The sequence below is a fragment of the Vipera ursinii genome (assembly GCF_947247035.1).
Source record: "Vipera ursinii genome assembly, chromosome: 3".
In the NCBI taxonomy this organism is placed as follows: domain Eukaryota; kingdom Metazoa; phylum Chordata; class Lepidosauria; order Squamata; family Viperidae; genus Vipera; species Vipera ursinii.
The window spans coordinates 22587907-22602760 of NC_139516.1; the positions used below are offsets into that span (position 1 = coordinate 22587907).

The 14854-nt window shown below is 36.2% G+C and overlaps 1 protein-coding gene across 8 annotated transcripts in view; it reads right to left on the reverse strand.

The window, feature by feature from the left end:
• Positions 1–14854, reverse strand: part of EYA2 (EYA transcriptional coactivator and phosphatase 2) — a 148946-nt gene that overhangs the window by 85632 nt on the left and 48460 nt on the right. For 3 of the 8 annotated variants that reach the window (XR_014492023.1, XM_083358821.1, XM_083358817.1), the window contains exons 2-3: positions 13597–13651; positions 1946–2064 (exon numbers count right to left, since the gene is read on the reverse strand). The exons of 1 other annotated variant lie outside the window; for it this stretch is intronic. Coding sequence is in view for 5 of the 7 variants with exons in the window: in XM_083358821.1 (XP_083214947.1) it covers positions 1946–2064; positions 13597–13598 (121 nt within the window). In the remaining 2 variants the exon portion in view is untranslated. Of the gene's footprint in view, positions 1–1945; positions 2065–13596; positions 13652–14854 lie in introns of those variants that run through there. 4 more of the 8 variants (XM_083358819.1, XM_083358818.1, XM_083358820.1 and 1 more) reach the window with 2 other exon arrangements.

A 14854-nucleotide genomic window follows, 5' to 3' on the forward strand; every position in this document is an offset into this window, starting at 1 on the left:
GACTGAAATAGATCAAAAAATAAATTTGGAAGATAGGTGACTAGTTCATCTGGAAATATTTATTTCTCATTTGATCCAGTGAGATTTACTCATGCATTTCAGCAACCGATGCCATGTTGCCAGTATTAAAAGTACACCTATTGTATCTATTGTTTGATCCAGGATCATCTATCTATGATCCAGGATCTCTTACTGATGCAAAAAGATGGAAATTGAATAAGGTTATAATTGTAGTCTCATCAGATAAGCAAGCTTTGGACTTTCTTTGGGGGGAAAGGACAAAACACATTACTGTAGAAGTCATGACAGCAATTTACAAGACAATGCCTGCTCAAAATTATTCATATTTTCAAATCTACAAGCAAGAGTGTGATCCAGTTTCTGTCTAATATATTATGGTTGCAGGATTAGACATATTTGCACGCCAAAAATTAATCATTCTACTTAACAAGCAAGGGGCTTCTATCATCTCCCTTTCAATAGGCAGATAGCTGGACTTTTAATTCCAGCAAACAATAGCTAGAACTCTATTAGCAAAAACTTGTCCAGCAACATCATTTGCCAATAATTTAAAAAACAGATTTAACATTCCATCTTCTTTTCCTACCCCCATTATTTTTTCATACTGTCCAAGTGAAGACAGAAAATGGGAATTGGGGTAAGTAAGGCAGATAAATTTCCATTGCCTAACCTCAAATGCCAAAAGAATGTATCTTAACACTTGCCAAGCATGAAACTTCAGACCGCAGTTTGGAAAGAAGATTGTGTATGCGTGTGTGAAAGAAAGAGAATGAAAAGTAATTATAACACTGTCAGCCTTGGATTCCTGATCTTTCAAAAAGCCACATTATAAGAGCAGCATCAGTACATCCTGCAATAGACAGGAATCACTCAAAAGACCATTGCACCATTCTTTCTTCTGTCCATATCGCCTCTAAATTATGCACGACCAAAAACAGTAATATTGTATAAGATTTCATTTTATAATGGGTTTCTATGAATGTAATGGAACAACTGAAATCCAAACACATTCAACATTTTATAATATTCACATGCATGGGATATACTGAAGCAAATGAACTGGCAAGATGAAGTGTATTTATGGATTTACTTGCAAATGTGTAACAGTCAATTTTGATTATGTATACTCATACTCTAAATGCAGAAACACGTAGCAAGAGAACTGAAACTGGAGCAACTTGGAATAATGTTTAACGTATCCTCTGAATCTTCCCCAAATAAAAATTAGGGACAATATTTAAAGCAGGGAAGACTGGAAATTAAAGTACCATTCTTTTTAGAGACTGCTGGAGCATACAAAGCCCAAGGCCAAAATCAGAGTAACCAACAAGAATAAATGCATTCTTAAAATCTGCTACTTTTCTAACATCAGATAATAACCGAAATAACTTTGAGCTAATGTTGACATTAGAAATGCAATACTACAAGAGGCTTTCAATTACTCATAGCAGGCATATTAAATCTCATTATTTTTACATTTAAATAAAAATATTTCCTCAGACATTTTCTGCTTTGTCCTTTAACTGCCCTAAAACCAACAAGCAAACAAAAGCCAGTCTTGAACTCCTCTTTGATCTCAACCTAGTACTCTCAATTCTGACCAGCTATATCTCTGCTTTATCTAGAGCTTCTTACCCAATGGTCTATAAATTAGAAAAGCTGAAACGCTTTTGGGGTGAGAAGGAGCTGGACTTGGAATAATAAAGATCTTCCACGCAATCAAAAAGTAGAGCATCTTCTATACACCTTATTCATTCAGAAAAGAACCACAATTAGGAACAATCCGCAGAAATGGTTTTTTTCCTACTTCAAAGAAAAAGACTGATACAAACCTAGGCCATATGCTTGTTCATTCTGCCTTTTACAACCCTATCTATGCAGTCACAGCTAGGCATCTGAAGTTGAAGGAGAACTGTCAACTTACCTTCTATGTCATCTGGAACCGTAGCATAAGTGTTAGAAAGGTTAAGCTTCAGAACGTCAGGATACTCTTTATTTACAGTCAAGCTGGGTGGTGTCACTAGATCTAGCATTTCCTTATACCTGGAGGAAATCAAAAGGGGGGGGGAACCCAGATAATTTATTCATTAATTATGCACGCTTGCTAATGACTCCACTTTTTTCCCTAGGAATACACATATTAAAGCTGATTACTTAAACCCAGCCTTCATATAAATTCTACATAAACAACATTCACGAAAAAAGTTTTTGTCCAAGGGAAAATGCTGAATTAAAAATCAAGCACTGACTTTCCTTGGAGATTACAGCTATATTTGATTAAATATTTTCCTGTACATCCTGGATTTTGCCATCAGATGATTACATTTATGTATTGCTTAAATACCACAAGGAGCAAGGCACAGTTTCTATTATTACCATCGTTTTCCAATGCACATGATTTTATCTAGAGAAGACTGCAAGTCATCACGCAGTTTTAAACAAGTTCTTAAGAGCACTGCTGTTATGGAGGATTTAAAGAGAGGAGATCATTAAATGGGAAAGATCCAGGTTAACATGCCCAGTCAATTTATTACTGGGATGAATATGATTTAAGAAGACTTTATTTTTTGTAGAATTGGGTTGGTCAACCTTGGCAACTTTAAGATGGGTGGACATTCGTACTTGCTGGGGAATTCTGGAAGTTGAAGTCCACTCATCTTAAAGTTCCCAAGGTTGAGAAATACTGTACTAGACTCTCCCTTAAAAAAATTCTGTGATCAAGACATTTAATGTCAAGTCAATTAGACACAATTTCTAATGTTAACTGATTGGCTTTCATCATATTTTTCTTCAAAAAATAGCAAATGGGATCTACACAACATGCAGCATTTTCAGGGATGGATCTGGACAAATTCCCATGCTAACACTAAGTAATGATGCTTTGCAAATTTGGTGAAGCTGCTGAAATATTTAGTAAAGTCAACAGCATTCCTGGGTGATCTGAAAAAGCCCAAGTAGGTACAAAAGTCACTGAACTTCCTTGAAGGAGAGACCAAAAACTGGAATGTTGCAAAATCTCCCAGGAGATAAGACTGGAAATCATTTTTATAATTTTATCAAGAAATAAGTCATGACCATGTAATCAAGGTTTTTACTCTTTATGAATCTACATTTGATATATTCATTTTAATTACTGAATTAGTCTATTCCTCTATTGTTGCCTAACTACTATCCAAGCTACTCTAAATGCAATCAGTATTAGAGAAAGAGAAGGGTTCTTTAAATTCAATCCATCAACTCCCCCGCCCCCAATCTCGACAAATTATGTCTCCTTATCATAACATTTATAATTTTCTTACAAGGAGACAAGCAGATTTTAATTTTTTTTTCTTTCATTGAATTGTGTCTGATTCTTAAAAACTGCTTGGACAATTACCTGCAGTTTTCTTAAGCAAGGGTTTTCAGAAGTGGTTTGCCATTGCCTCCTTCCTAGGACTGAGAGAAAGTGGCTGGCCCAAGTCATTCAGATGGCTTTGTGCCTAGAACTCACATCTCCAATTTTCTAGTTGGATGCTTTAACCACTAGATCAAACTGGCTCTCATATCTTAAAAATACATATTAATATTTACTGCTTGAGTTTCTCAGATATCTCAAGTTTTGTTGATTATTTTAAAAACTCTGATAGTTCAAAAGGATGCATAGTTCCTCAGAAATTTGATTAACACATCTGCAATTAAGTAAGAGACAAAGGGATTACTGAGAACAACATGTTTCCTACAAAGTCATTTGGGAAAAAAATCAGCTCAGGTTTGAGCACTGAAGATGCTTATACAGTTGTAGAAAATCAGTATACATTCCTCCCTTTCACCATCCACATAACTGAGCATCAAGGAAGTCACTCATGCAAAGCCCAAATTATATAGAAAAAAATCTCTACAGACAACAGCATATTGCTAAAGCAATTATGGTATTAGCTGCATCCCACTCAGGTCTACTTCTGCAGAATAAAGGACCAGTATGGCATAGCAAACAGAGGACAAGACTTTGGTCATATCATGTGATGGGGACAAATGTTGTAGTTTCTCCTCTCCTCTTGCACTGTTACACTTCATACTGAAATTGCAATGGCCTTTTTTAGTATGAGAGACAAATTAATAATTTCTTAACCTATCCAGATTTCTTCTTTATATTACTGAGATAAATTTATGATGAAAATGGAGATACACACACACACACACACACACACACACACACACACACACTAGCCTGAGAACTTTGTTCTCTCCAGACTCTCAATCTCAAAAAATATACTGCATCTTCTAGTAACTATTTTATTTATTTAATTGGATTTGTATACCGCCCTTTCCCGAAGGACTCAGGACCTACTCAACCACAATGAAAAGCATCACTCTGCATGTTTGAAGAGATATTTCGTTGTTTTTTTTAAAAAAGGTCCAAAATTCAATATAGGCTACATAAGTAACTTCATATGAAGAACTATCTATCTATTAACTAGACTTCAGCAGCAATTCTGCACATAGAAAAATTAATGCATTGTTTGTGGATCACTTTATTTTGCATTGTCGACTTCAGGAATCTTCACTGCAGTCATACAGATATATTTAATTGAAGCAGTACAGGAAAATATGTATCCTCCCCACCCTCCATAACCCATCCCATCTAATGTTCCGTTTTACAGCTGTACAGAGCAGATTGCACCATTTGTTAGACCTGTCGTCACTCTAGATCCCCTGGGGCTGCAACATTAAGGCAAAAGCATGACTGTGCTTTTAGAAGAGTACTCCCCAGCAGTGCAAAGGAGCAGAACTTAGGAGCTGACAGCTGGGAAGTGGGAAAGGGAGGAGAGCAACTTCAAAAGGTTCCTACTGCTGCTAATGGATTAAAAGCATATGGAAGGTTCCAAGTAGGCCCTGAACCAGCTCACCTTTTGATTTACCCTTGTGGGCCTTTGTTCAGCTACCTAAGCTGCAGATGACTACCTAGGCTGTGAGATAAAGATACAGCATAGAAAGGTAACAGATGGCATGGCAATGACCATAGGAAATGACGAAGGGGAGAGCAAGTTACCGAGGTTAAAGTCACTGACTTAAGGGATGCAGTATATGAGAGTAGCTCACCTAACCTATAGAAGGAAGCCTCTGCTTGCTAATATATGTAATAAGAGAAGTATAATTTGCTGTTTTTCCCCTAGCATATGGCTTGATCTGAAATGGACACAGTGTGCCCTTTTTCCAAGAAAGCAAGTTTAATATTTCTGCATCAACAGACACAGTCAGGAAATCAGCCTTGGAGAGACTCTGCCAGCATAGTTAATATCGGACTAGAAGGATCAATGGCCTGGCTTGGTAAATGGCAACTTCCTAAGCTGTGATAACGTTAATTATGTCGGCATTTGTGAAAGCCCAGCATTAAGACATTTTCATTTAGTGCAAAAGAGAGGCAACTTCTCTGTCTGTTCTTGCATCTCATGCTTATGAATGGTCAAGTGTTTACAAGAAAAGTCAGAAAGAGGACAACTAGATTTTGGATTGCAGGATGGAAAGTGGCTCTTAATCCCATCCCTGCTCACTCTGATAGCTCTTGCCCTTCAGAAAAGCTGCTGCTTATGTTCAGCAATATACTGTAGATTTTTAAGGTAATGGCCATGCTTCCAAGTTTTCAAAGAAGAATTTAACATAACCAACAACTTACCCTACATAAAAATACTCTCCAATGCATTCATCACACGCAGCCTATAATTGTACAAAACTCCAAATGGATTACAGTTCTATCTGCATCCATTGAATCCACAGGCATATAATGTAATTAAAGTCACAAGTAGCAATGTAATTCAAGAAAGGAGTATTAAAATGCCCCCAGAGTCTATTTCCAATTATGTTTTTTGATTGGTACTTAATCAAGCATGCTGTCATGTGTGTTGAGAGCACAATTGTCTATAAATGCTCTGAAATCAGATTCTTAATTTAAAACTGAAGATCTGGTATTACAATTTTCCCCAACCTTGCTGGGAATTATGGGGACAGGTGTCCAACATATATGTGAGGTACCAGAATAGAGAAAGCTGCATTAGCAGAACCTACACAATAACGGTAAACACTTTGATGGAGTAAAGTGAGTCAAAATATGAACCCTCTTGATTTAAGTTACTGTGGAAATTAACAATGAACAGTTACATAAAATGTAAAGTGGTAGATATGAGTATATATCCCATTGCGAACAATTATGTTTGTAGTTAATTGAATTCAGATGCATTCTGCTATCTAGTTTCATTTAGATTCATTAAGCTACATAATTTATATGCAAGTACAAAATGATTAGCCTTTGGCTCTAGAATACTGCCTAGAAATACCCTGTTCCCAGGTCACACAGAGTCAACAACGGAACTGGAAATTAATCTCAAACATTTCCCAAACATTATTTCTTTAAATACTACAAAACTTTGTGAGATTAGTAAATATATTGTGGTGCCATTATTAAAGGTCAGCCTATGATATTTACCAAGAAAATTAATACATTTGAAGTGAGTAATATATATTTAAATTATTTTATATATTGCAATTCAGATAGAGCTGACTGGTGATAGAACTGGTCTTTCGGTTATTTCAGTGCCAGAGCTATAATAATTACAAACATCAGAACAGGAACAGCTTTCAAATCATACACCTGCTGCAGGCGTAGACTCCCCTCCGCCCCGTGCGTTCCCACAGAGAGGGCCTCCTCAGGGTGCCTCCAGTCAGAGAATGTCGGCTGGTGGCCCCCAGGGGGAGGGCCTTCTCTGTGGGCGCTCCGGCTTTGTGGAATCAGCTGCCGGTTGAGCTCTGGATGGCACCGGATCTCCGCTCCTTCTGGCGCGGGTTAAAGACCCATTTATTTGAACAAGCTGGCCTGGCCTGATGGGGAATTACTTAGGGTTTTAATACTTATATATATATTTTATTGTTTTTATTGTGGGCAATAATGTAATTCTTTTTTAACTTTTGTATTTTTGTAGTTTTAAGATATGCCCTGTTCACCGCCCTGAGTCCTTCGGGAGAAGGGCGGTATAAAAATTTAATTAAATAAATAAATAAAATAAATATATAGAGAGAAGAGAGAAATGAAATATTTCCATTATTTTTTCACCTACTGAATTTCAGTATCTTCTTTGATTCATAGCAAAGGATCATATCAAGAAAATCAGGTATTTGTTTGACTTCAGGTTGACTGCAACAAAACTATTAAATATAACTTGTGTTTTCTATCTGAACTATAGCAACCAAAGGATACAACTTGTTAAAAAGGTATAGGAACAGAACAGAAAGAATTTATACTGTTATATTAAAAATTGATCTCCACTCAAAGTTACAAATTTTGGTTTAAGAGGAAGTCAGAGCAATGTAAATAGCATCATTATATCATTACACAAGTCCTGCCTCTTTTATATATGCATTGTAACATTATACACATTTCTCAAAGGGAGGATTTGTACATGTGCTGCTGAAAACAGTGAGAACTGGTAAACTGTGCAAGAATGAACTTTACAACACTGTAGACAGCATCCCGATTAAATATTCTGGATTTTTGTGTGCTAACAATGTTATGTCCAGAGTTGATGGAAGATACAAGTGAATCAGCTGTCTTTGACCTAATAGTAATCAATAGGGAAGATTTAGTGACTAAAGTAAAAAGTACAGTAGCAAAAATACTGAGTGAAGTGACCTTGTAGTGTTAAGAGTTCTTAAGGAAAGTAAAAAAGAACATAGTTAAAAACACAAATTCAGAATAATGATAAATAAGATCCATGGGCAGGAGAAGTTAATATAAAAAGTAGATCAAGATGGGCTTCCTTAAGGAAGAGATGTTAAAAGCACTATTGCAAACTGTGAGTATGAAAAATGAAGAACTACCGGTATGTAAAAACTGAGAAAGATCTGAAAACCCAAAAAGACAGATGAAAGAAATGGGAAGAGGTCACAAAACAAAAGTAAAACTCAGTAACTTAGGAACGTTGAGATAGTACTGAGTATTCAAACTCAAAATAAGCTGAAGTTAACCAAATCTGCTAAGAGTAACAAAAAGGATATCCTTAGATATGTCCAAAGTTGAGTAACAAAAAAGACAGGACTTCTCAACTGCTGTTTTTGTTCGTCTTTTCTAACAAAATCTTATGTGGTCATATGAACTACACTTGAAGGTACTGAAGAAATGGTCTGGCTATATTATCCTGTGCTTGATTACTGAAGGATAGCAAATACTGTCCATATCTTAAAAATGAGGGAACAAATTATAAACCATTTTAAGATCAATATTGAGACAACATATAGAGTAATAAATATCTGGGAAAATTTGAGGGCAAATCACAAAGATCTGTAAGCTGCTTGAAAATAGTACACTAATTACCAGGTTAGCAATGATTTGTCAAGATCAAATCTTGCCAGGCTAAGATATCTTTACTTTGGCAAAACATTTATCAAAGGAATGCTGATTAGCAACATTAATTAAGTGTGGGCTTGATGGCATGACAATTAAACAGATATCTTATAAGTGGCTACCCAAAGAGGGCCATCTATGATTCCTCATCAAATTGCAAAGAAACATAAATGATGACATTAGGATCAGTCCTAATGATTTGGATGAAAAGTGGTGAGAATCCTTACCAGATTAGCAAATAGCATAATATTGCCATTTTATAGGTAACACTCTACAAGAACAAAATAAAATCTTGGTACTGTAGTCAGAAGAATGGGCTAAAAATGACAAAGGGAAATTTTACAGATAAAAGTCCCAGATTCTTTATTTAAGAAATGAAAAATCAAATACTGAGATATATCATGAGGAATGCTTGGCTTGGTAAGAGCTTTTGCAAAAAGTTCTTGGAATAGTAGTTGATTACAAACTGTATATGAGCCAGCAGGGAAATGTAGCTGCAAAAAAACAACATATGAATTTTTAGGCTTTATCAAAAGAAGTATAATTTCCAAAATATGGGAAATAAATTGGTTTGCTTGATTCTACCTTGGTCAGATGCCAACTCAATTCCTGTGTCCAATTTTGGGTGTCACATTTTAAGGTTTCAGAGAAATAGGAAAAGGTTCAGAGAAGGGCCGTGATGATGATAAGGGTACTGGAAACTAAAACCCATGAAGAGAAACTGAAGAACCTGGGCATGTCTGGTTTTGTGAAGCACAGACTAAGGTGAATATGATAAAGGTAAAGGTTCCCCTGCACATGTGTGCTAGTCGTTTCTGACTCTAGGGGCCGGTGCTCATCTCCATTTCAAAGCCGAAGAGCCAGCGCTTGTCCGAGGACGTCTCCGTGGTCATGTGGCCAGCATGACTAGACGCCAAAGGTGCATGGAACACTGTTACCTTCCCACCGCAGTGGTCCCTATTTTTCTACTTGCATTTTTACGTGCTTTCGAACTGCTAGGTTGGGAGAAACTGGGACGGGTTACAGGCGCTCACTCTGCTACACGGCACTCGGGATTCGACCCGCCAAACTGCCGATCTTCTGATCGACAAGCTCAGCGTCCTAACCCACTGAGCCACCATGTTCCTGTGAATATGATAGCACTCTTCAAATTCCTTAAAGGATCTTGTGTAGAAGAAAGGAGGAATCCAGAATAATGTTACAGGGTGGCAAATTTTTATTAGATATCAGAGAGCTGATATCTAATAAAACTTCCTAACAGAGAGAGCAGTTTGGCAGTGGAAACTATTTCCAGGAAGGTGATGCTCACTTCCTTGGCTGTAGAAACTCAAAGCCATCTCAATCTTTAGATCCTTACCCCGAGTTGAACTTGATGGCATAAATGGTCTCTTCCAACTCTGTTTCTGTAATCCCTAGGAATTTTCTATTGAGTACCACACATTTTAATCATGGGAGGGAGCAGTCATTAGAAGTTTGCCTTCAATTCAGAAAATTCATAGAAAATTCTAACTCTTCTTCCAAAATCCCTCTAAATGGCTCCAGCATTTTTACTCCTTAATTATTTTTCTATTATTACAAATTACTACAGCTGCCAGTTTGAGAAAACTGCGGCTTGGTTCACAGATTACAATAAACCATAAATTCTGGTTAGCATGTTATATGAATTATCCAACTGTGCTTGGTAAATCATGGTTTGTAGAGAAAAAGGGGCCAGATTAGTAGCTTCTGATTCAGTTTTAGATATCAAATATCCTAAATACTATATTTCCATGCCAGAATAGTTCAAGAGTTGTACTCCAAAATTCCAAGTTTTAAGATTTTAGCCCCAAATTAGTGGGCTGCATGTTATAGTCAACTTTCTCCCAACCTGTTGCACATCAGAAGACCCAGAATGACCAAAAGGTTGAGGAAGCTGGTAATCAATCAATCAATCAATCAATCAATCAATCAGTAATTCCCACTAATTTCAATAGGACCTACTTCATATATGAATGATTGGTCTGTAGGTTTTCTCTAACTAGATGATACACTAGTAATTTTGATTGGGTCAGTATTTTTTTTAAAAAATAACAGTCGTGCCCTGTAACCCTAAATTTGGTCCGTTTTTAATTACTGAGCTTATTAGTTACACCCTCTCTAATCCAAACAGGAAGAGTAGGAGAGAGTTACATAGATGGTAACTATTGCTTTTTACTAAAGTAATGTGGGTTCTAAACAATAGTTTACCATAAGTTATTCTGATATATTTATTGGAGAATATCATTTTAAATAGGCCACTAAAGCAATTTTAAAAAGGGGAAAAATCACTTTGAAGCTTAAAATATGGGTTGTTGGTTTGATCTCTGAGCTTGGGGATTTGGCTACAGCCAAATCGCCAAGCTCAGAGATCAAACCAACAACCCAATTACCAACCTAAGCTACTAATATTAAAGCACAACTCAATGAAGCTTAAAATATATTTCTTATACATTCGTTGAATTTTTTCATACAAACTCCCCCCCCAAAAAAAACAAAGAAAAAGAGATCAGAATAATTCTTACAAGTAAATAGCAACAGACCACAACAAACTGAACATGAGTCAGCAGTATAATACGTCAGTTAAAAAGGTTTATACAATTCTAGGCTCCATCAATTCCTGGTCATATTCAGAAGAATTTCCAGTATTTCTAGAATGGAAATACTTATTTGTGAAGAGTACATCAACAGGAACAAATCTAACAATTTGTTTCTCTATTCAATCTAGCTTTCAAGGTTCTTGTTTGTGAGAATGAGATGTGATCCCATCTATGCTACCTTGAGTATATAATGGTATCAGCCTATCATTTTATTTTTATTAATAGTTTGTGGTACAGTACCAAAATATAAATAAAATATTTTTTCAAGCTCTAAAATCTCACAAAATTTCAGATGAAAAAATCTCAAGGGATTTTGCAAGAGTCTGACTAATTAAAACTAATTAAAATTAATTTTTAAATTAAAATATTAAATTGTTTTAAAAATAATTAACTAATGGTCCTGAGTAGAAACATTCATATTTGTATTTGATTTCTGAGTGGTATAAGTATATATGTTTACTTTGCATATTGCTATACATTGACTAGAATCCTCCAGAATAGGGATGCATTATGCAATAAACAAACAATGTTAATGTTAGGGTCATCTGGCTTTACGTTACATTTAATGTATACATGCCTTGGTATCTATGAATACTGCATTAATAACATCTGGCTTATGCAATCTTCAACATTTTTTTATTGATGATATAATGCTCACCATGAGGAAGACGTGGCATTTAAGTAAACTAATAAACTAATGCCCAAACCTAGATGCAATCTCTATACTCGTCTAACTCATGGAAACTAGGAAATCAACTTCAAATTCTAATTTCAGGTGGCAGTTTATTTAGGGACTGACAAAGAAGGGCCCTAAATTTTGAAGTTACCAAAAGTTTCTTTGTAAACATTAAGGCAGAGGATTGTATCCAGAACATAAGATCTCAGGTATGTCTTTATTTGACCCTGATGAAATCTTAAAAAAAGTAATCTATGCAGTTTTGGTTATTCTAATTTAAGAAAGGTAGAATTGAACTTGAATATATCCAAAGATCCGCAACAATTATAACAAGAAATCCACAGAAAACAAGGAAAACCTAAAGGAACTGAAAGAATCTAATCTGAGGAAGAGACAATTGAGAAGATATAAGAAGTGCATATTTATTATAAACACCTCTAAATATCTGAATGTCTATCATAGTTGATGGAGTAGATTTGTTTTCTGATTCCAAGACCCAAACTAACAGGATCAAATTACCAAATCAATAATATGTTTTGATTTGACAGGAATACTGTGACCATGAATTGGACTCTGAATATAATGCCCTCCTCTCTCACATTAGAGGTTTGAACTACTGACCACTTAACTGGGATGCTGGAATTATGGAGTTCTTACAAGAATACAGATTGGAGTGCTTAAAGTTTTAAGGCTTTAACTATCTTTATCATGGTATGAAAAGTAAATTATAATAGAATTTTAAATAGTCTATGATGGATTCTTCAACGGAAAGTTTTACAGGAAATATCCCTTCAACTTCTCACTTTAATGTGAGATATTCAAAGACTTTTTTTCTGGACAGAGATAAATGAATGATACATATGCTTTGAAGTCAAGGAAGCAACATTATACAAAGATCACTGCATATAGTACATTTCCTTTATTTTAACCATCAGGCTTGCATAATTTTAATTTTAATTAGTATTTATCATGGAAAGTCCTGTTTCAGCCATGAAACATGCCGGTTGACATTTCTTCAGCTTAATCTAGCCTCACTATGAGGATCAAATAATAGGGAAACATACAAAACATTCATTCTACCTTGACTTCTTTGGATGAAAATGAAAACAATTATATGCAAATAATTTTTAAATACATATATCAGGATATTTTATCACAGATGGCTATAGACATGCACATAAAATCACTGAAATCTTGAATACGGCGGATGAGACCTTGGTAGTTTAAGGGCCAAGCCTGAATAGACATTTGATGGGAGATTTCCAAAGAACAGCTGAGTTTTAGGCCAGACTACAAAGCTGAATGTTTTCCCCCAAAGGTAAACAACTCATAACGCTGCCAAGTAGACTACATAGATGTCTCATTAGCAGCTGAGCTTGACTTGAAGGTTGGGTGGGGACAGCTAACCTCAGATAACCCCCAAAAATCGGTTGCCCTAAATATACAAACAGAAGTAGCTGCAAATGAACAGTTTGGGAATCTAGGTCCAGATCATTTTGTTAACTTCCTTCCTTTCCTATATTTCAGATATGGTAAGGCAACTGTAGACAGTGGCTGCTGGCAGTTCTTCAGCATTTCACATAGAAGTCCTTCTCATCCTAATTTGGAGAAAGTTACCAAATTTTGGATCTCACACTGAGCAGTGAACTGTCCCTATTTGTGTATGTAGCTGCCATGTAAACATCTATCATGTAAAGTTTGACTTATTCCTCAGATAGGTTTTTAGAAGCTATTCCTTTATGGTGGTTTTTTTAAAAAAGCAAAACCATGCCAAAGCTGGAAATAGGCTCCCTTTACACAAGAACGAAATATATATCTAATTGCAAAATATTTTTCTCCCCAAGCTGTTTCCCCTGAGACCATGAGCATTAACTGTCTATTATTTATATGACCAAATCAGGTTTTTTTTTTACATTTGAGAACTCCATTGTTAATGCCATATTCAGTACTCAGGGTCAGCAACAGATCCTACAACAGGAAGAAGGAGCCGAAAGATGGAAAAACAGTCTCAGCACTTTTTCAGAATTCCTCAAGAATGCCGCAGGATTCATTTCAATGAATTTCTCCAGATTAAATTAATGTGTAAAAGAAATGAGAGGAGTGAAAGAACAAGATTAGAAAATAAAACCTTGACATTATCCTCAAGAAGCACTAGTATAAAAATTCAAATAGATATTCCATGCTGGATGTATCTAAGCTACTTTGTGTATATTTTAAACAATGGGCTAGAATGAAACTGGCTGAAAACTTGAAGCGTTATGTCTCTGGAGATTCTCAGTCATCCAGGTCATGGATGTCCCAAAGGTGCTTTTTCAAGAGGCACCTGGACTTTGTTTTTCTTTGAAGACATTTCGCTTCTTATCCAAACCAGTTCTGAAGAAGCTTCTTGGATAAGAAGCAAAAAGTCCAGGTGCCTCTCGAAAAAGCACCTTTGGGACATTAGGCACTATATGTCATGCATCATCTAAAAATAAAATTAACAAAGAAAATTATGTTTGGGGAGTAGGAAAGGTGAGTGTATTAAACAGAACCTAAATATGTGACAATAACATGGGGTGGGATGGGGACATGGAATACAGGTGAAAAGTCCATTTTTTGGGGTGTCTCTGCTAACCAACCTCTAGATCAGGCTTTTTCAAAATGTGGTGCATGCCCCTTAAGACTGTCTTAGGGGTATGCAAAATCAAAATTATATTTTAATTTTTAATTTAATAATATTTCTATACCGCCCTTCTCCCTGAGGACTCAGGGTGGTTTACAGGGCAAGAATAAAATACAAAGTTACAAATATTAAAAGAAAATTAAATAATTGCCCGATTTTAAAATAATTGATATATTACAATTATAAAACCCCAAAAATAATATTAAGAATACAGAAATAAAAAACCCCACCAATCCCCCATCAGGCTAGGCCGGCTTGTACAAACAAAAACGTCTTGAGATCGCGACGAAAGGAGCGAAGATCGGGCGCCATCCGGAGCTCTACCGGTAACTGATTCCATAGTTCCGGAGCGCCCACAGAGAAGGATCTCCCCCTGGGGGCCACCAATCGACATTCTCTGATCGGTGGCACCCTGAGGAGGCCCTCTCTGTGGGAACGCACAGGGCGCAGGGAGATTGATGCCGGCAGCAGATGTTCCCTGAGGTACTCCGGCCCCCTGCCATGTAGGG